Source organism: Lissotriton helveticus, chromosome 7 (assembly GCF_964261635.1).
Source record: "Lissotriton helveticus chromosome 7, aLisHel1.1, whole genome shotgun sequence".
NCBI classification, from domain to species: Eukaryota; Metazoa; Chordata; class Amphibia; order Caudata; family Salamandridae; genus Lissotriton; species Lissotriton helveticus.
In genome coordinates, this window is record NC_136068.1 from 1,731,546,351 (window position 1) to 1,731,566,309 (window position 19,959).

The window sequence follows — 19,959 nt, forward strand, 5'->3', positions numbered from 1 at the left end:
CTCCCGCCCCCCGGGGCTTTAAATTGCAGTACAGACTCCCGCGGGACGCGCGTGGGCTCGCCCGGGCGTAGCCTGGGCCAAGGGCGGGCCCGTCCAAGGCTGTTACAGGCCGGAGAAGGCTGGGCTGGGCCACCCCCCTTTCCAACAGTTTTATTAAAGTAGCAAATTCGCCAAGTGCTTGGTCAGTGCCACCCAAATTAAGCCATATTGGTGTGATTCACATGGCAAGCAAACAAAAGATTGGTTCGAGGGTGGGGGGAGGCGTGGTTGGAACATTGGATGCTTTTCTTAACAGGGCAGAATCAGTCTTACGGAAAGAAATAATTTTAACTGAAAAAAGACTATCCTTGGGATCCTTTGGGCATAAAAGATAGTCCTTGGGGGCCATTAGCAAGGTAAAATCCCCTGTACCAACTTCCCAAATTATAGTCCACGCCAGTATGGAGGGTCAGAATGTGGGGCAGGGAATTACTGGTAGTATTGACATAAATTCAGAAGCTGATACAGTTGAGGAACTCAATTCGAGCAACTCTGGTGACCAGCTTCATGAGCAATCACCAAGACCATCTGATGCCTTGCACATAGACCCAATAAGCCCTTCAGCTTCTCCCCATAATGCTTCAAGGCTATCCAATACTCCCATTATCGTACCATCTGATACACATAAGGACGATGACTGCGCAATTAGCCCTACCTTACCTTCATGGCTGCGCAAACAGAGGACGGTATTGGGGAATAATGCCCTAGATTGTCGAGCCACAAGGAAAGTGAACCCCCCTTCACGGAAAGCTAAACCCAGGAAAAATTGGGGGGCTATTCAAATGAATGAGGTAAAAAGCTGAATGGTGAGCAAAGTATGGTTAAGGAACTCAGTAGGCACTCAAACAGAGTCTGATTATGCACCAAGCACTCCTTGGCTTAAATAATTAATCGGGGAAATAGAGACCAAGATAACAATTTCCATGGAATCTGTGAATAAAGGCAGATTGGATAAAGTAGAAAACTCCATGAGACTAAGTCTTAACCAACTGGAGGACAAAGCAGAGCAACTGTGCAAAATTATGGAGAATGTTAGAAGGGACAACGTCCCCAAGGAAACATCCGCCCATGTGGGAGGTGGCCATGTTCAAACCCATTTAAAATTGAATGGCGATGCTGATATTCCTTTGGCTAAGGATAGGAGGGTAAGGACAGACATAATTGAGGGTGGGCAACAGGGTATCCAGGACACCCAGAGGAGTCCTCCCAGAAGATTACAAATGCAACAAGCTCCCGAGAGCCAAAGTATGCACCCTGACAGTACAGCAACATATAGCCTAAAAGGAACTGATCTAATGCCCAATAATGAAGTTTTGCAGCTCCCTCCCATATTTGATAGTATTAACTGGTGTCCCGACGTTAAGAAGAGACCAAATAGAATCATGGTCCAACTTACGGAATAAAACAGTGGGCTGGCTTATAAAATTTAAAAGATTCCATCCAGTAAACATAGGTGACATCCTCATGGTTCGCAGAGTCGGGTGGCTGGGAGATTCTCCCAAACACATTAGAGGCGACTGCGTTGTTATAAATTTTAGACGCCCATAATTAGTCAGGAGAATACTTGAGCATCAAGAAGAGACCCATCCTCAGGGCACCTATATTAGCACCCTCCCACTTGGCCATTTCTATAAAACACCTACTGGTAATAACAGCAATGACTTGGGTTCTTATGTCCCCTTAATCAATAGATTTGATGGCCTTTTAACATTGGATGACTTAGACTGACTGAGTGGTACTAATACTAATGTAATCTTCCCTGTAAACTATCCCAAGCTGTCTCAAAGTGTCCAAAATGCTGAGAAAACATTAATTTCACAGGGAGCAAATGAAACAGCTAGAGGGGGGGGGTCCAGAGGTTGTCCCATCCACTGAAACATTAAGTGCTGAGACACATGTAGGTCACATGGTGATCAATAAAGTAGTAACAAATTTGGAGGTGCACGAGGATTCTGAAATAATGGATAAAAGTAGGAACCAGGAGGTAAAGATTACCTCGTGGAATATTGCAGGCCTTACCAAGAACCTACCGGATGCGATATGGAGTAGCTATATAGACCAGAATGATATAATCCTCCTACAGGAGACTTGGTCATTGGAAATCCCTCACAGACTGGGTTTTAAAACATTCAGTGTGAATGTCAGTCCCTCCGTTAGAAGGAGACCATCCGGGGGTTTGGTCATTTGGATAGGGATTACCCTCGAAATTTATATTACTCCTTTACATATCCAGTCCCATGACTTGTTGGGAGTAGAAATTACTACGCAAGATAAAAGGGACCTGTATTTAAATAATGTCTATAATAGACCGAGTGCATCCAACAAAGAGTCGCTGGTAATTGAGCAACTTGATGTTTTCTTGGATTCAATAAGCCCTATGCCACTGGTAATTATTGGTGGTGACTTAAATTGTAAATTTGAGCCAGTACTAGGCTTGGATGATCTTTTTATAGAGCAAGATATGGCGAGTAATATCCCGCCTATTAATAGGAGTAGGGAGGTAAAGTGTACGGTTGCAGCAGTACAAATTTTAAAGCTTACAGTAGAACACGACCTGCAACAGCAACAGGGGCTTGCCGTCAGATAGACCCACCGCATCTACATTTTGCAGAGGTAACTCACAGAGTCAGAGAGATTATATCCTGGTCTCAACAAACCTGTGGCACTTTGCAATCGATTTTAAAATTGATCCAAGAACGGAGAGTGATCACCAGCCTTTACATTTTAAATCATGTACAGCTGGAATTGAAGGGAATGACTTAGTTGCCTGTGAGCTTCTAACAAGCAATAACAGATGAGCCCTGAAATGGCCTTACATTCTAGCTAAAGATGCAGTGTTGACAAATTTCTATAACACATTTGCGGATATTGTTACACCACTGCAAGATGTCCCATTAGGGGAATGCTGTGTACTGGATATGCATATTAAATTGGAAGAAGCATTGACCCCGTTCTTAAGTAACATCTATAAAGAGAACGGAGGGAGGAATAATCAAAAAGTGGCAGGTAATCCCTGGTATAAGAAAGACTGCAGATTAGCTAAGACTTCCTTAATCCAGGCAATTAAATGTAAGAACACCCTAGAAATAAGGGTAAGAAGGAAAAATGACAATAGATTATTAGTGGAAGCCAAAAAAGCCTGGGATGATGATATTTGGACTGATTTAATTGCTGCAGCAAAGTCCAAAGATCAGGCTGCTTTCTGGGGTCTAATAGCGAGGGGAAAAAATACAGGGAGGTCTATTAAAGACCTTTTCTTAGACGAAAACACCTGGGTAGAACATGTTTCCCGTTTGTACTCTGATAATACTGAGGAACCGTGGGCAATAGAAACAGAGCTGGAAATCACACCAAATGTAGCTGTTATGCATTTCAGTCTAGAAGAAACTAAAACATCGATACAGGCCATTAAATCAGGGAAGGCCCCTGGACCTGACAAAATACCAAGGGACCTACTGAAGCATGATTTGGAAGTTTGGGGCCCGTACATACATTTTTTTGTGTAACTCAATAGCTGCAGGCACGCCAATTCCCAAGTCATGGAAAGGTGCAGAGATTGTGACATTATTTAAAAAGGGTAATCTCCCTGTGGAGAAGTGTGGCTCAATGGTTAGAGCGGCAGACCCTGATGCAGAGGTCTAGCCCAGGACCAGGGTTCAATTCCCTGCCTCGGCGGGTCTTTGGCTCAAAATTCCACGGACCTGATAATTCTTGCCTCGGTGCCTATTCCAATCATGGAGTCCCACTCTGCAACTCTGGCCAATAGCTTGCTTAATCTCCACAACGGCCCCCACAACGCTAAGGATGCCTGGCCTCCGCCTTGGGGGTGCCCAGGAGTGGACACCTCACAGGGAAAGCCAGGATGGGTTCCACAGCGGTATTCGTACAAGCGCCTTGAGACCCTTGCGGGTGAGTAGTGCGCTATACAAGTATCAATTTACATTTATGATCCAACTAATTATCGCCCAATAAGTTTAATGGACATTTTACAAAAGGTTTTCGCTAGGCATATTTTAAACAGACTACTAGAATGGATGGACGAGGCAGATATTTTATCCAAATATCAAGCAGGGTTTAGAACTAAAATAAGCACCATAGACCAAGTGTTTAGATTTACTTGTATTTGCTGGAAGTATATGACCATAAGGAAGGGCAGTTTATATATTGCCTTTGTAGATTTAAGGGCTGCCTTTGATCTGTTACCCCAGGCCCTCTTGTGGGACTCCCTAAAACACATGGCGGTACCAGAAGAAATAGTGATGCAATTGGTTAGATTATACGAAGGGAACTACACAATAGTGGGTCCTAGGGGGAATTGACAAAGGCAATACCAGTGAGAAGGGGTGTAAGGCAAGGATGTGAGTTGGCACCTACACTCTTCTCACTGTAAGTAAATTACATCCCCAAACACTTAGAAAATTGCAAGCATGACTCCCCACAGCTAAGGGGTGAAATGATTCCAGCACTACTTTTTGCTGATGATACAATCCTAATTTCGCAAACTCCCAAGGGATTGCAAAACCTGGTGGACTCCTTCAATATGTATTGCTTAACAAAGGGCCTAGAAATCAACTCAAGTAAAACTAAATACATGTTGATAAACCCGCATAAATCCTTTAAGAAGAACCTAGTTTTAAATAAACAAAAATTGGAATACGTGGAAAGTTTTAACTACCTAGGAATTACCCTAGATAGTAAACTCTCCTGGAAAGGGCAACTCGTAAAGAGTAGGATAATGCTGCTCCAAAACTCATTAGCAATATTGAAAAAACATGGGGATAGTACATCTAAGGCCGTTTCTCCTGCCCTGGAAGTTTTAAAGGTTAAAGCACATTCGGCGGCACTGAGATTTGGGGGCCATATTGTAAAGAACTTTGAACGGGAAGAAAACAAATTCTTCCGGAAACTGTTAAAAATACCAAACCGAACGCCTTTAATCCCAGTATGCTTTGATCTTAATATAAAATGCATAGATCATCATGCAATTTTAAGACCACTGCTATTCTGGATTAGGATTTGGTCAACCCCTGAATTATCCCATTATAGAGAAGGCTTGGAGGAGATCATAAGGATAGATCGAAGTAAGGATATCCCCTGGCTAAAACACATCATATCCTGGACAAAGAAGCTAGGCATACCCCATTATTGGGAGGACCCGTTAAAGCTGACGCCACTTTGTAAGCAACATATAAAATCAATTTTTTGGACCCAAATGGCAAATAATATGTTACATAGTTCATCTGTTGGGTCTTTAACTCTGAGTCCTACAGTCTTTAAAGATGTTGCACAATTTGAACCCTTCCTTGACGAGGTAGGCCCCCGTTAGTGAAATCCCTATTCTTGCAGTTTAGATATGGGATTTTACAAATAAATGCAAATATATCTAGATGGGGCCGAACAGAGGCAGTTAATAGAAGTGATGCGTGCCCGCTATGTACAGATGAGTTTAGAGAAAATGATGTGCACATACTCTTCTTTTGTCCTGCTTACAAACTCGCTAGGGATCGATGGATTAAGTATCTCTGTAGGAACCTGGGTGTCAGAAGGTTCAGTGAAGCCGCACGTATATTAAAGACTGACACGTCACAACTAGTCGTCTTTTGTGTTGTTGTAAACGTATCTAGGACCCTATTTAAATATTCCCAATTTATGCCCTTATGTGGTTATAACAAATCATATCCTTATAAAGGCATAAGAATCATATCCATATTAAGTCATAGCCAATGCAGTCCAAATACGGCAAGGCTACTCCCATAGACTCCTAGAAAGCACAACGTGTTCTTAAACAAACCAAGCCTCCAGCAGCCCGGGAATTCCCCCTGCTTCTGTATTGATTTGTCCTAGAACTCCTGGAGTCCTGAAAGAACTGCGAGTTCTTAGTGACGTCTTATGTCCAACCTTACGTCAAACTCTGCACCTTCCAGGTATAAATATACCAGCATCTGCCCTAGCAAAAGACACGGTGGTTTGGAGCAGATCAGCTATCTACTTGCCCGACGCCCTGCTGTGGCAATTGCCGAAGGAAGCCGACCCTCCCATTGACGCACTGAGAGAGACGCTGTCTTTTCTCCTGCCGAGAAATCCAGCTCCAGTGTTTGCCGGTCACCCTTGCGGGTTACTGGGAAGTCGAGTTCTGAGAGAGAGATACAAGACCTCCTTCATTCTATGAACAAGGTACGGAGCTGATTAGACCCTTAGAGAATTCTTGATTCAGATTCTTAACTTAAACTGCAGCTCACTTACTCCTTCCCACGTACTAGACTTAGGTTAGGTAAACCGGGGTAGGCGTATCTTAGAAGCACCAGTTGAGTACGTTTAGTCATGGTTTTATCCATGTATATATTTTATCTATTTTAAACACCATATGGCTTAGAAACCATATCATGCTTTTAAAGTATTATTTCATAATACTCATTTTACTGTACGCACTTTACTTTATAACAAGTATTGCAATTGTGGCAACTCACTTCTCTTGCATGAGAAAGAAGACTGTTCAATAAATAACCTCTTTTATTGAAAACGCCCGTCTCTCTATTTCTCTACGCTTCTGGTGAAACTAAGCATGCATTGAGTAAAATAGTTATCTATTGTTTCCGCGACTCTGGAGGTATACTCCTTATTCTGGAGGGATCAAAGTTGTCATGTTTATGCGGTTGTCAGAAACTAATCCCTTCTTGTCTATTCAGGAAATTTAACTCCTTCCTGTTCACTCAAGAAAGTTTCTAGTGACCTCTGAGCTAGCTGGCATTCATAATTAAGTCCAACATATTCAATTGAGACCTAGTCGACCTAAGTCCTACGTCTAAACTATCGTTTATATTATTCCAATGCGCAGAGCCTATTGGGAATATAGGAACTACACTGCAGTGTAAGCAGGTTTCTTCTTAATGTTTACCTAATGAGGAAAAAAGTTGGGTTAAAGTTCTAGGATGGAAATGCCCAAATTCTTATGATAAATATTGGAATATTGCACTTGCACTTTTAAAGGGTTGAGTTACTATGATTGATGCCTCGTCCTTCTTTGAAACTTTTTATTTCTTCTTTTTATTAATATTGTATTGTAAAGTAGGATGCCTAGCTTTTAAATGGTTTTTTAAATGTATTTATGATATATAGATAAGGTTTTATGGCGTAATTGGAATCAATCATACAAAGTGTTACTAATTTTTGCCCTTCCCATATTTATTCCAGATTAATTTGTATTGTAAAAACTATTTTAATGTATCTTTTATGGTTAATTGACCGAAATAAAGATTAATGAAATTAAATGAAGTCTCGAAGGAATGTAAAGCAGCTTGTTATACCAGATCATAACCTCCTGAATGACCAAATGAAAGGAGAAACAAACAGGTGTTTTTATAAAAATATGTATTTATTACTAAACACTCTCTACTAATCTCTTTATGAGATTATGGCACGTGAGCTGTCCCACGAAGGATGTCGAGTGCTGGGGCGGGGGGCGAGGGGGGGCGGTCAGTGTCCGGATTGGATTGTAAAGCTGGTACCAGTTGTACCTGTGTTGTCATATTTCTTCCTCTAGTAGGGTGGAATCATATCTCCCACATCAGTTACTGGTGTGAAGGTATGTTTCCAAGGTGTTTGACACCAAACATGACATGTTTTCATGCAGTTAGTCACTCAATGAGATTATCTGGTGAAACAATAGCAGGTTTGAATCCCAACCGCTGCACACTAATGTGCGAAGTTGGCCTGGTGTATGCTGTCCACTAATTAAAGTGGGCACCTTGCACCAGTCCAAACAACCCTTATTGATGATTAGGTTAAAGACAACCTTTATTAAAATCTATCCTAGTGGTAGCTATGGAGAGCAGCCTTCAGGCTAAGTCTCGAAGGAATGTAAAGCAGCTTGTTCTACCAGATCACAACCTCCTGAATGACCAAATGAAAGGAGAAACACACAAGTGTTATTATAAAAATATGTATTTATTACTAAACACTCTACTAATCTCTTTATGAGATTAGAGCTCAAGATACACAATATTAAACTACTATAACGACAGTAAATAGCACAATACACAGCGGGCTCCAGGGTGAGACCACACTATATATTAAGAACGTGGTATAACAACCCCGACATGACTAGTCACAGTGCCTAGAGCACGTAGAATCGCTGGGACCCCAAGGAACCACCCTAGGTAGTAACACAGGGGATCTAAGGAGGTAGTGTGCAGTGTGAGAACACAGATGCGAGTTCAGTACAACTCTATGGGAAAGTCGCGGTTGGAATTTTAAAGATTAAGGACACATAGGAGAGGACTACAAGCAAACCCTTTGGAACATAGAAGGTTCTAAGTCCAGCACCCTTTTGAGTACTGAGGTACCTGTGTTAGCTATCCCAGAGGAGCCGGGTGCATAGGGGTCAAGTGGTGTCGGAAACGCTTGTTGATTTCAATGGCATGATGTGAAGAAGTGCTGCTGCCGGGAAGATGAGAATTGTCCAGTGAGATCCAAGCCTGGATCGGAGCTGAGAAGAACCTGAAAGCAGAGGGGACAGAGTCTGGGTCACTTCACAGTGACCAGGGGCACGATAGAAGAATGCCCACCGATGTCATGTGTTTCAGGTGAGAAGAGGTGAAGCTTGACTCTGGTCTCCGCGGGGACCAGGAGACGTTAACGACGACAAATGTCCGGACGTGAGCTGTCCCACAAAGGATGTTGTCTGCTGGGGGGTCAGTTTCTGGATTGAACACCAACAAACCGTGACAACCGCAACCCATGCAGGCAGAGGAAAGATGCTTCAGTGAGGACCAGCAAGGTCCTTGGGACTCTTCAAGCAATGGAGAGTCAAGGCTTATCTGGAGCAACCAGGAAAGCGCACTGGAAGTTGAAGTTGCCTTCAGAGGGACTCACAGGCCAACGGACCAGGGATCATGAAGGTACCTCGAGCTGAATCACAAAATACCAGCCCATGGAACACTTGTGGCGTGTAGGCCAGTAATCTTTGGTAGAATTACTGCTCGGGGTCAGGACTACAAGTTGCCCAAAGCGCAGCCTCAGGGATCGCCAAAGAGCATATGCTGCTGCAAATGGACACTGTGCACAGGGGTACGGGTAGCACGGTCCCCATGAGGGATGCGGGTCTCAGGTTTGCTGAGAGTACTAGTTGACCTCGGGGACACTTGGGAACCCACCTCCTGTGAAGATTCTTCAGTCATCCAGCGTACTGCAGATCATCGAAGTACTTGATTTCTCAAGCAGAGTTTCGTCCAGGTAAATCTAAAGTCCTGTAGCCAGGGGTTCCTACTATACACCCAAGGAAGGGGTGGGACAAACTCTGGGGACCCATCTACGGGAGGGTCAGGACAGAGGAGTGGCTACACCCATGTCTTTTGTACAGTTTTGCACCAGAGCAGGAGCAAATGGTTCCTGCAACCGGTTTGAGCTGGACTATGCACAGGGTCACCAAATGTGTCCCACGTGCAGACTTTCTGGCACTTTCAGAGTGCACCCACCCAGCCCCAATACACTAAAGCCTGTCTGGGATCTGGTACCGGGTGTACCGGTGTTGTCATATTTCTCCCTCTAGTAGGGTGGAATCATACCTTTACTGGTGTGAAGGTATGATCCCAAGGAGTTTGACACCAAACACAACATGTTTCCATGCAACCGTTTTAAAGTTAGCATTTACCGCGAGGTTATAATGCACTTAAGTATATATGCTTGGCAGCATCACAGACAACCCCAGAGAATAGGTTCTGAAGGCTGCAGAGGGGCTCACCTCATGCATGGGCACCCTCTCACATACAACCCAGCAACCTGCCTTCAGGAATGTTAAAGCCTGCCATAGGGGCGATTGATAAGTTTATATGTGTAGTGATATAGGATAGATATAGTGAACCTATATCTAAGTAAGGGGTGCATGCACCACCTTACACAGGTTGCAGTAGCAGACCTGTGGTGTCAGTTTGAATGGTCTCCCAGGGGTGGCATAATACATGCTGCAGCCCCTGAGCGGCCTCTGCGGTACCTATGCCCTGGGTACATACCAGGGACTGATAAGGGTACCCCAGAATCCAATCTGGAGTGTACCTAAAGTACATGAACAACCACATGAATGAGAGAGCAGATAGATTGGGGTCTGGATTAGGAGGATCCCAGTCAGACTAAGTCAAAAACCAGCAAAACACCAGGAAAAACCTGGGGTAACCATGAAGTCAGATTCTACCTTCCTACAGCATGGTAAATGTGCTTGCACCTTGCTGACTTTTGAGTACGATGTTTGTTGTAGTCGTAAGACTTTCAGCTCTGCCCTATTTGTGTATATCACGTTTAGTTCCCCTTTGACCGCTGTCACTGTATGCTGAAGATGTAGTGTGGGGGATCTCTTGTGTGTTTGTTTGAGGGTGTGGAGTTCTGTCTCTAGTACTAGGCTCTCGGGTAATGGCTGTTTGTTTAGTGGTGCCTTAATCGCTAGACACTGGACCCTTGGGACCCATTTAAAGGCATCCCAGTTATTTGAGGGAGATGTATCTTGAGGGTCATTCATTTGGAAATATTTGTTTATTGTTTTATGAAGATCATCTCTTGCTAGCCTATCTCGCAATAGTACCTGGGGAAAAAACAGCATGTATATTTTGGGACGGGGACCCTCCACTCCAGAGAGAGGGCCACCGGGGCGTGGTCAAAGATTATGATGGGGCGAATTTCTGAGGCCACTATTTCACTTGCCAAGGTGCGGCTTGTCTGACCAGGAATATGAGTGATGTTATGTGAGAAAAAAGTGCAGTCTCTGTCCCTCGGATGTGTCTCACGCCAGGCATCAAGGGGCCTAAGTCCTGTACAGTTTGTTTTGTTACTCGCCATGTGTGACCTATGTGGATGCGTGCTATCAACTCCCGGGTGCCAATGCAAGACTAAAATCGCCCATAAGGATCATTATTTCTCTCTCGGCAAAAAACCCTCTAGGAGCGCTAGCCTCTTCATTAAGAATGGCATCTGGTTAGCATTCAGAGCATAGATTGCTACTACTGTACATAGTTTACCTGGAAAGGATCCCTTTACCATGACCACCCTCCCTTCCTTGTCCGTCTTGTAGCCCTCAGGTTGGAATTTTAATGAAGTGTGAAACAGCAGAGCCACCCCACTGTGTTTGGTTGAGGTAGACGATTTATAAATGAGAGGGTCTTAGTCTATGGTCCTCCAACCTTTTGAGATGTGTTTCTTGCAGGGCGACTAAATCATGCTACCCAACCAGCAAACATTTCCATATTTTCTGACGCTTTACTGGGGCATTCAGCCCTCTCACATTCTATGAAAAAACTGTAACTACCATAGTCATTGTCAGAGCTGAGCCCCTAAGAGGTGATGCCTATGCTCTCTTGTGATATGACTCTACCACCGAAACACAGGCCTCACTCCCCCTCCCCTCTGCCTCTCCGTAGTGCACATGCAAGTCTTTATATATGTCCAATAATGTCTCTATCTTACTACTCACTGAGTACCTGGAAGAAAAAGCAACCCTAATACCCCCAAAATCAAACCTTAAGGAACAACATGTCGCTGTGTGAAACTTGAATGAGTTCATTACGTTCATGTGAAGAGAGTCGTACCACCGTTGCTGCCTTGGCTATAGAGTGACGGTGTGGCGAGGGTCCAGGGACCACACTCTTGGAGGTAGAGATGAGGGAGTCCCCCTCATGGTCTGCCTGCCCATTTTTTTAAGGAGGTCAACGTTGTGCTCCTTTATCTGCCAGTTGTGGCTGTTCCGTCTTTATGAACGCTAACTTTGCGGGTTGTCGATTCCAAGGTTCCCCATGTTCCCAGGCCTGTGTCCACCAGTGTGCTGTTTCCCCGGCACCAAGCAATTCATCGAGTTGACCCTTCCCATCCCTTCAGCATTTCCTTTAGTGTTTAGGAGGGCGCTGTGAGAGCCATGGGGAACGATCTCCGCTCCCTCAGGCCTTGCTCTCGGTGCTTCCAGTCCACTGGGCTCATGTCCGTGTTCTGGTTTCTCTAACCCAAGATTGTCATGGCTATGTCCACATCTGTGAGGTGGTGGGTTCTATTGTAAAGTTTGAAAGTCAGCCGCAAGGGAATTGTCCATTGTTATAGGATATTGTCCTGGCGCAATTTGTTGGTGACTGGTCGGAATTGTTGGCGGCGTGACAGGGTCGCTGGGGCGATGTCCTGGATTACCGTGCAGGATGCTCCTTGAAAGCTTACCTTGTCTGCTTTCCTTGCTGCCTGGAGGATGGCTTCTTTAAGTTTGAAGAAGTGTAACTTTGCCAGAATGTCTCATGGCTCTTTGGTTTTCTCCTGTGGGCTGTTTTCCTACTCTGTGTACTGGATCTATCTTGATTTTGGTGGTATTGGAACCCAAAGTTTCATTGAACAGGCCCACCACAAATGCCTTTAAATCCGACCCCTACATGCCTTCCTCTAGATTTAGAATTTGAATATTGTCCATGCAGGATCTATTTTCCAAATCTTCAGTTTTGAGTGCAGCAGCATTCAGTTGCATCTTAATAGTTTGAGCTATATCCTTCAGCTGGTCGGCATTTTGCTCTAGCTCTTGCACTTTAGTCTCCAGATCTACCACTCTGCCCCCTACTGAGTCTACATCTTGTCTGAGCATTAACAGCTTTTCGTTGAGATGTGTTCAAAGAGTCTAGAGGGATGTAGACAAGTCTGTTTTTAGCTCCTCATGCAGCTCTTTTCCGAATTTGCGTAGGGAGATCAGGTGATCCTCTTTTGTAAGTGCCATAGTGTCTCTGCTCTCAAAGACTAGCGGTTACAGCGATCTTCTGTGCGGCCAAACTAGCTAGACACTTTGTTAGCTTGTTGTTCCGTTGGTGGCATAGAGAAAGCTCTATCCCCCCACCAACACCGGGGCGAACAAACTCCTGAGAGACAACCTTGTGTAGCCCCTGTTCTATTTATTCTTGCTGTGGGATAGGGCTAGATGCACGGGCCATGCTTCCTGTAGCCCTTGTCCATCAAATCAGATCACAGGGGGCTATTAACTGTTCCCCTGCTTCAATCCTATGCCTCAGTATAGAGAAGCCCACCTTGTGGACCCCAACTTGTAGGGTACTGCAGCGAAAATCCACTCTGGTGTAAGTGGCATATATTGTCATGCCAGGTTCGCCATCTTAGAGTCAGACAGCCTTAATTGAGGAGACAGCTTGTTTCTCCTGTCATTTTGGGGTACGTGTTGAGGATATGTGGGTGGTTCCCCTCGTCTTAGTCTGTCAGCTTCTCCCGAAGGGCCCCAATCACCCAGCTTCCAGTTTGGATGTTCAATTACGTTTTGCGGGCCCTGCGACTGCCATTTTGAAGTCAGTCAGGGAGTGGATGCTGTCCCTGGTGTCTCGCACTGGTCTTGGGCTGGTGCCACCCAGCCCGCCTCCTACTGCAGACTGTTATTGACGTCACATGGGGAATTACGGTTCCTCAATCAGCAGGCCCAGACCTTCAATGTACATCCTTTGCCGTCCGGAGGCTAGCGGGCGGCCTGGCTCGTCCAGGGCTCCTGCGTCGCAAGTTCGCCTTCCCAGTCAACCGACACATGGCCCCCACCACTGTTCAGTACCGTAGGCCCAGCAACAGCACCCTAGTGAGTCCCTGTGTCGGTCTAATGGGTATCAGGGGTGTGCAGGTCTCTCGTCGGTGGGGCCTATGTTTCTGGGTGTCGGTGTGCCCACGGTGTATCTACGTTCATCACGGCTATCCGGGCTCCAAGAGCCATCCAGTATTAGCCAATGTGGTTTCCATGAATAACATCTTTTCTTTTGGCCTATGTCGGGAGGTTATGTACCATTGTTTCTCTCATAAATTTCTTTGGTGGCGGCAGAGCCGACACGGATTACGTCCGTTCGGCCATCTTGGCTGACCACGCCCCTGTGTTGTACATTCTAGCCAGTTTTAATATTTTTGTGTTGTGTGACTTGGGAGTAGTAAATGTTTTATTTATTTATTTTAATAGTTTGCGTAGTTTGTTATAAAATGTAGTGGGAACAGTGTATGTATTACATTTTATATGATATATTTTGTTATGCTGTTAGTATTTATATTATAATGTTATTTATTTAAAATTGTAGTAATATAATTATTCATACGTTTAATGTGTTAAATAATATTTACTACATTTAAAGATTTTTAAGTTGTTTAAATTCTTTTTATTTAATTTTAATGGTGTTTTTCTTTTCAAATTTATATTTCTGGTATATGTATATATAATAATATATTAATTTCACTGTTTTTATATATCATTGCTCTCTTTTATGGCATATCGCCGAAATAAAGATCTTTGACTCTTGAATATTAATTTGTTTTTAAATTATTTTTAAATTATAATTAGGGCTCCCGGTTTTATGGTATTTATATTTGGGGCATTTCCGTCTGTATTCATCCATATTTATTTTTGGGGCATTTTATCTGTATTTATCCATATTTATTTTATGTTTTGCATATTTATGAAATTGTAGAACTGTAAATTTCCATATTTATTTAACCGACAGAAGTGCACTCATATTTTAAGGTCTGTCGGGTTTTAGCTATTTAAGCTGCCAAATATTAAATAACGGTACATCCACTGGTAAATAATAGCATTGCATTGTACCACATATGCATGTTAACACATGCAGTTATTTAAAGAAATTTCGTCCTGTTTTTTAATTTTCCATGCTGTCCATCTGCTCAGCTGTTGGGCTATAACTCATGAAAGAAACCACGAAGAGTCACTGAACCGCATGCGCGCTAGCGGTTTTCCCGCTGCGTTTTGCAAAATACCGCGTTACATGACGAGCTCAGCTCGTCATCAGCGCACGGCAGGTTACGCTCATGACGAGCTGAGCTCGTCATCAGCCCCGAAGGGGTTAAAAGAAGCACAATTTTCTGAATTTATCCACTTTAAAAAATGAATGCAGACAGAATACACATTGTTTTCGGTCTGTATTTATCTGTAAAAATCCGTAAAAACGGAAAACCAGGAGCATTAATTATAATGTAAATTAAAAATGTAATTTAATTAAATTTTTTGTAAGTAGATATATTTAAATATATTATTATTATATATGTGTGTTTAACTTTTTTCCAATTATATTTATTTGTTATATTTGTTAAGATATATATATAAAATATTTTTTATTTTTTCAATTAGTGTTAATATTTATATAGTTAATACTTATTATTTTATTTTATGTAAGTAAACATGTATATGTAATACAACTATATTCATGACATCGTTTTCCCCCCTGCTATTTTTGTACTTAACATTATAAGTATAGGATGTTAATATTTCTGACACAATATTTTGTCAGTGAACGAGCTGTCAGTAGCCTCTGCTGGGTGCTTGCCTCGATGGAAGCAATGTACTTCCCATAGGAGGTCGACCCCATGTCCAAAAGCAAACTAGGCCCCCTACAGGCCAGGGTGGGGTTGCTCAAGTGTTGGTTGACCTCTCCAGGATAAGCTAGGTGTTGCCCTATCAGAGATAGGCTTAGAAGAGGTACGCACCTCACTGCATAAGGTAAAAGGGAGGGAAGAAAAAGACACAGCTGTGGTTAGACACAGCTGTATTTAGGCTGCACATGGGTCTAGTTTAACCCCTTCCATTTGTCGGACGGCCCCTCGCCGTCCAACGTCACAGTGGTTGTGTGCAGAGGACGGCCGATGGCCATCCGAACCCCACCCACTTCTTAAATCACCAGCACTGCAGCAGAATTCGCACCGCCATCAAGGTGTTAAAATGGGTCCTGTCACTGTTGAGATGGGTCGACTTCCCAGAGGGAGTGACCTTGACCAGAGGATGTATTGCAGAGTAGGCCCTGCAATAGTACAGACAGTTTTCTTTACATTATTCCTCGCTCACAAGCTCGAAAGACTCTCCCAGGATTGGGCTGAGTCTCCTTGGTGTGTTGGCATGAGGGGGAGGGGGGATTTGTGTAAGAAACCGGGCTTGTTGCAATTTCTCCTCGCCCCGTTTTTGCCTCAGTTGGACTACTAGATGCTGGTTTTTGACTCTGATAGTGCACTAGAGCCTGTTAACCAGGCCCCAGCAATAGTGTTATTTCCCCAAAACTGTAATTGGTATCCCCAATTAGCAGTTACTTTATTCCCATATAAGTCCCTAGTATATGGTACCAGTGGTTCCCAGGGCATGGGTGGTCAAGCGGTCCCCATGGCTTGTAGCATTGTTTGTGCCATCCCGAGTAACCCAAAGAAACTACTGACAGCAGGCCTGCCTTTGAAGATTGCAGGAGCAGTGCAAAATGCTTGAACTCGACTTTGCCCTTACCAAGTCGATGTTCTATCAATGATATATGCCAGTAAACCCTAAGTAAGGCCTCCAAAAGTCCATGAGAAAGGGTGCCTTATATTAAAGGTGTGGAATTATAAGTGCTTATATTGCCCCATACTGCCATTAAAGGACACAATACGTGCTAGACAGTCCATAGGATAACATGGGCAGGCACCCAGGCAAACCTGAATGTGGACAATCCATTATGATACTACATAAGTATGTCATGTTTGGTATTTAAAAAATGTGCCTTCTCACCCCTGACATACACCAAGACACGAGCGCCATGTTGTATGCACCCAGGTGGCTGCCTGAGAGGTTGCTCATCTGGTTGTTCAGCTTCTATGTGCTCTGGCTTGCAAGTCTGTGTTTCCCGCATTTGCTACTCACCTTCCTCCTCCCAAGCAGGCTTGGGAAGTGGCACATCAAGGTGGTGAGCTTCAGAGGCTGCACTGCCTCTGATATGCATCAGGGCTGACTCCAAAAATAGAAACCAGCACTCCCTTTGCCCCCGGGCGTATTTGCACCTAGACAGGTAGGAAATTAGTTAGTCAAGGTGGTGTACACCCCCAGAAGGCTAGCCACACCTCCAGATTTGATTTCTGCCACCTTTACAAGTGGCGGAATAGAGGGTTCTGGGTAGCAAAGGTAACCTCCCTCCAGATGCTGTCACCTCAAGGGCATATTAGGTGCAAGGACTAGCAGCCATTGGCTACATGCACCCACCCCCTAACTAGGCTAAATCTAGGACTTAAGGGACACCCATGACACCAGACAGTCAATCAATCAATCAATCAATCAATTATTCAGCAGTTTGTGAAGTGCAACTACTCACCCGTGAGGCACTGGGTGGGGTGAGGGTCGGCTCAGCAGGGTGCTGTGTTCATCTGAAGAGTCAGGCTTGAGAACCTACATTAACTTGAGCAGTGTAGGGCTGTGCCGGAGGTGGAGGGGGAGGTCATTCCAGGTTTTGGCTGCGAGGTAGAAGAAGGACTTTCTTCCTGTTCTGTTCCTGTAGATGCGTGGAAGGGTGGCCAAAGAGAGGTCGGCTGAACGGAGGCTTCTCTTGAGTGCGTGAAGGATAGAGAGTTGTTTAGGTATGTTGTTCTGATATTGTGGAGGGCCTTGTATCCATGCAAGAGGAGCTTGAAGGCTATTCTTCTTTTAATGGTTAGCCAGTGGACGTCGTGGATGTGTTGGGTGATGTAGGTGCGGCGGGGATGTCCAGGATCAGTCTGACTGCGGTGTTCTGGATAGTCTTGAGCTTGAAGATTAGTTTTTTGTTGATTCCGGCATTGAGAGTATTGCCATAGTCCAATCTGCTAGTGATGAGGGCGTCTGTGACCGTTTTTCTGGATTCAAAGGTGAGCCATCTAAATATTTTCCAGAGCATGCAGAGGGTGTTGAAAGCAGACCGCAGATACTTTGTTGATCTGGCGGTTCACGGTCTAGTATGATGCCGAGGTTTTGTGCATGGTGTGTCAGGGTGAGGGGGGGGGGTTCGAGAGCAGGAGGCCACCTGGTGTCGTCACCTGCTGAGGTGTTGAAGCTATGGATGAGGACTTCTGTTTTCTCGGAGTTGAGTTTCAGGCAGCTGTCCTTAATCCAGGTGGTGACAGCTTTCATTCCTTCTTGGAAGTGTTGCCTGGTAATGTTGGGTTCTTTGGTGAGGGAGAGGATGATCTGGGTGTCGTCCGCATCGGAGACAATGTTAAGCCCTTGGTTTCTGATGATGGATGCAAGGGGGCTATGTAGATATTGAAGGGGGTCCACAGATGGTCTCTGTTGGTTCAGAGAGGTAGGCTAGAAGTCTGACTCGTTGAGTTCTGTCTGTGAGAAATGAGCATATCCAGTCAAGGGCATTTCCTCAGATGCCAGTGTCGTGGAGTCAGGTGGCTTGCGTGCGGTGGGAGATAGGTGTCGCAGGCAACTGAGAGGTCCAGGAGGATGAGGGCTGCGGTTTGGCCCTGGTCAAGAAGGACACGGAAGTCATCAGTGGCGGTGAGTAGGGCGGTCTCGCTACTGTGGTTGCAGAATCTGGATTGGGATATGTCCAAGACATTGTTGTCTTCGATGAAGTTTGCTAGCTGGGTGTTGACGGCATTTCGATGACCTTGGCTGCGAATGGGAGCATTAAGATGGGCCTGAAGTTATTAAGGTTCATTGGGTCTGCGAAGGGTTTCTTCAAGGGGAGGTCGAATTCAGCATGTTTCTCATCGTCAGAGAATGTGGCAGTCTCGAGGGAGCAGTTGATGGTCTGGCATAGTACAGGGTGCGATGGCTGTGGCGGCTCTGTGGAAGATGTGGGGGGACAGATGTCTGAGGGTCCTCTGGAGTGGATGCTCTTCATGGTTTTTAAGGTGTCTTCTGTGGTCAGCGGGGTCCATGTGAGTAGGATCTGTTGGAGGCGTCGCTGTGGGTGATGCAGATGTCCCGGTTGTCGAAGTTGTCATAGAGCGTCATAATCTTGAGGTGGAAGAAGTGGCTGAGTCTGTTGCAAAGGTCTTGGGAGGGAGGGATGTTTGTTAATTCACTGCGGGGTTTGGAAAATTCCCGGATGATGGAGAAAAGTTCTTTGGTGTAATGTGCATTCATGAGGATTCTGTCTTGGAGGAAGTTCTTTTTTGTGGATTGGTGTGCTGTGATGGCTGTTCTGTAGGCAATGCCTGTTTCTGGGGTTTTGCTGTATCTCTATGTCTTTTCGAGTTGTCGGCAGGATCGCCCGGATTCTTGGAGTGCAGGGCTGAACCAGCTTGCTTTTTTGATGTGTTGTCCTGTAACTTTCTTGAGGGGAGCGAGTGTATCTGCGCAGTTAGTGATCCATCTGTGGAGGTTGCCTGCCGCATTTATCGTCTGGCCTCACTGGAGGTGGGGTGCTGGTGAGGACGGCGGTGAGCTGTTCTTCAGTGAATTTATTCCAGCTTCTGCTGGGCCGGTGTGCATGCTTCTGTACGGTGGGGTTTCTGAAGGAGACATGGATGCAGTGGTAGTCCTTTCAAAGCAGTTTTTTGGTGTCGCTATAGGAGATGCTGTTTCGCCCTGAGGCGACAAGGACGAGTGTGTGCCCTGCCGTGTTCATGGGGGGGTTGGGAGGGGGGCGGTGACAAGTTGCTTCGTCCTACGTGGCGAGGTTCTCTATGAGGGCGGTGGTGTTGGTGTCGTCGTGATTGTCCAGGTGGAAGTTTAGGTCTCGGAGTAGTATCTAGTCCGTGGAGGCAAGGGCGCACGGTGCAATGAGGCCGTCAGTGGTGTTCGTGATGGGAGAGCGTGGCCTGGTGACCAGTAGATGAGGTTCCACGGAGAGTTGTTTTAGGGATGGTCTGAATCTGGAAGTGGAGATGTTCTGTGGGGGTCGTAGCGTCATCCGGGTCAGTGGCTGTCATGCGGAGGGAGCTCTTGTGGACAATAGCAATGCCTCCTCCTGGGTGGGTGGTGCGGTCTTTTCTCGGGATCTTGTATCCGTCGGGAACGGCGATTGCAATGTTGGGTGCAGAGTTGGCATTGGTCCAGGTTTCTGTGAAGAAGGCATCTTCGGCCGTGTGGGTGTAGAGGAGGTGCCAGATTTCTTTGGCGTGCCTGTGTAGGGAGCAAACACTAAGGAGGATGCAGTTCAGAGGTTTTGTGTGATGGCGTCCGGTGGGCTGGGTGCTGCTGCAGGG

The 19,959-nt window shown here is 45.2% G+C and overlaps 1 protein-coding gene across 1 annotated transcript in view; it reads left to right on the plus strand.

Annotated features, from left to right (window-relative positions):
• Positions 1 to 19,959, plus strand: part of LOC144769667 (uncharacterized) — a 759,350-nt gene that overhangs the window by 398,969 nt on the left and 340,422 nt on the right. The window contains exon 17 of the mRNA XM_078653842.1: positions 8,782 to 8,815. Within this exon, the coding sequence (XP_078509968.1) occupies positions 8,782 to 8,815 (34 nt within the window). The remainder of the gene's footprint in view (positions 1 to 8,781; positions 8,816 to 19,959) is intronic.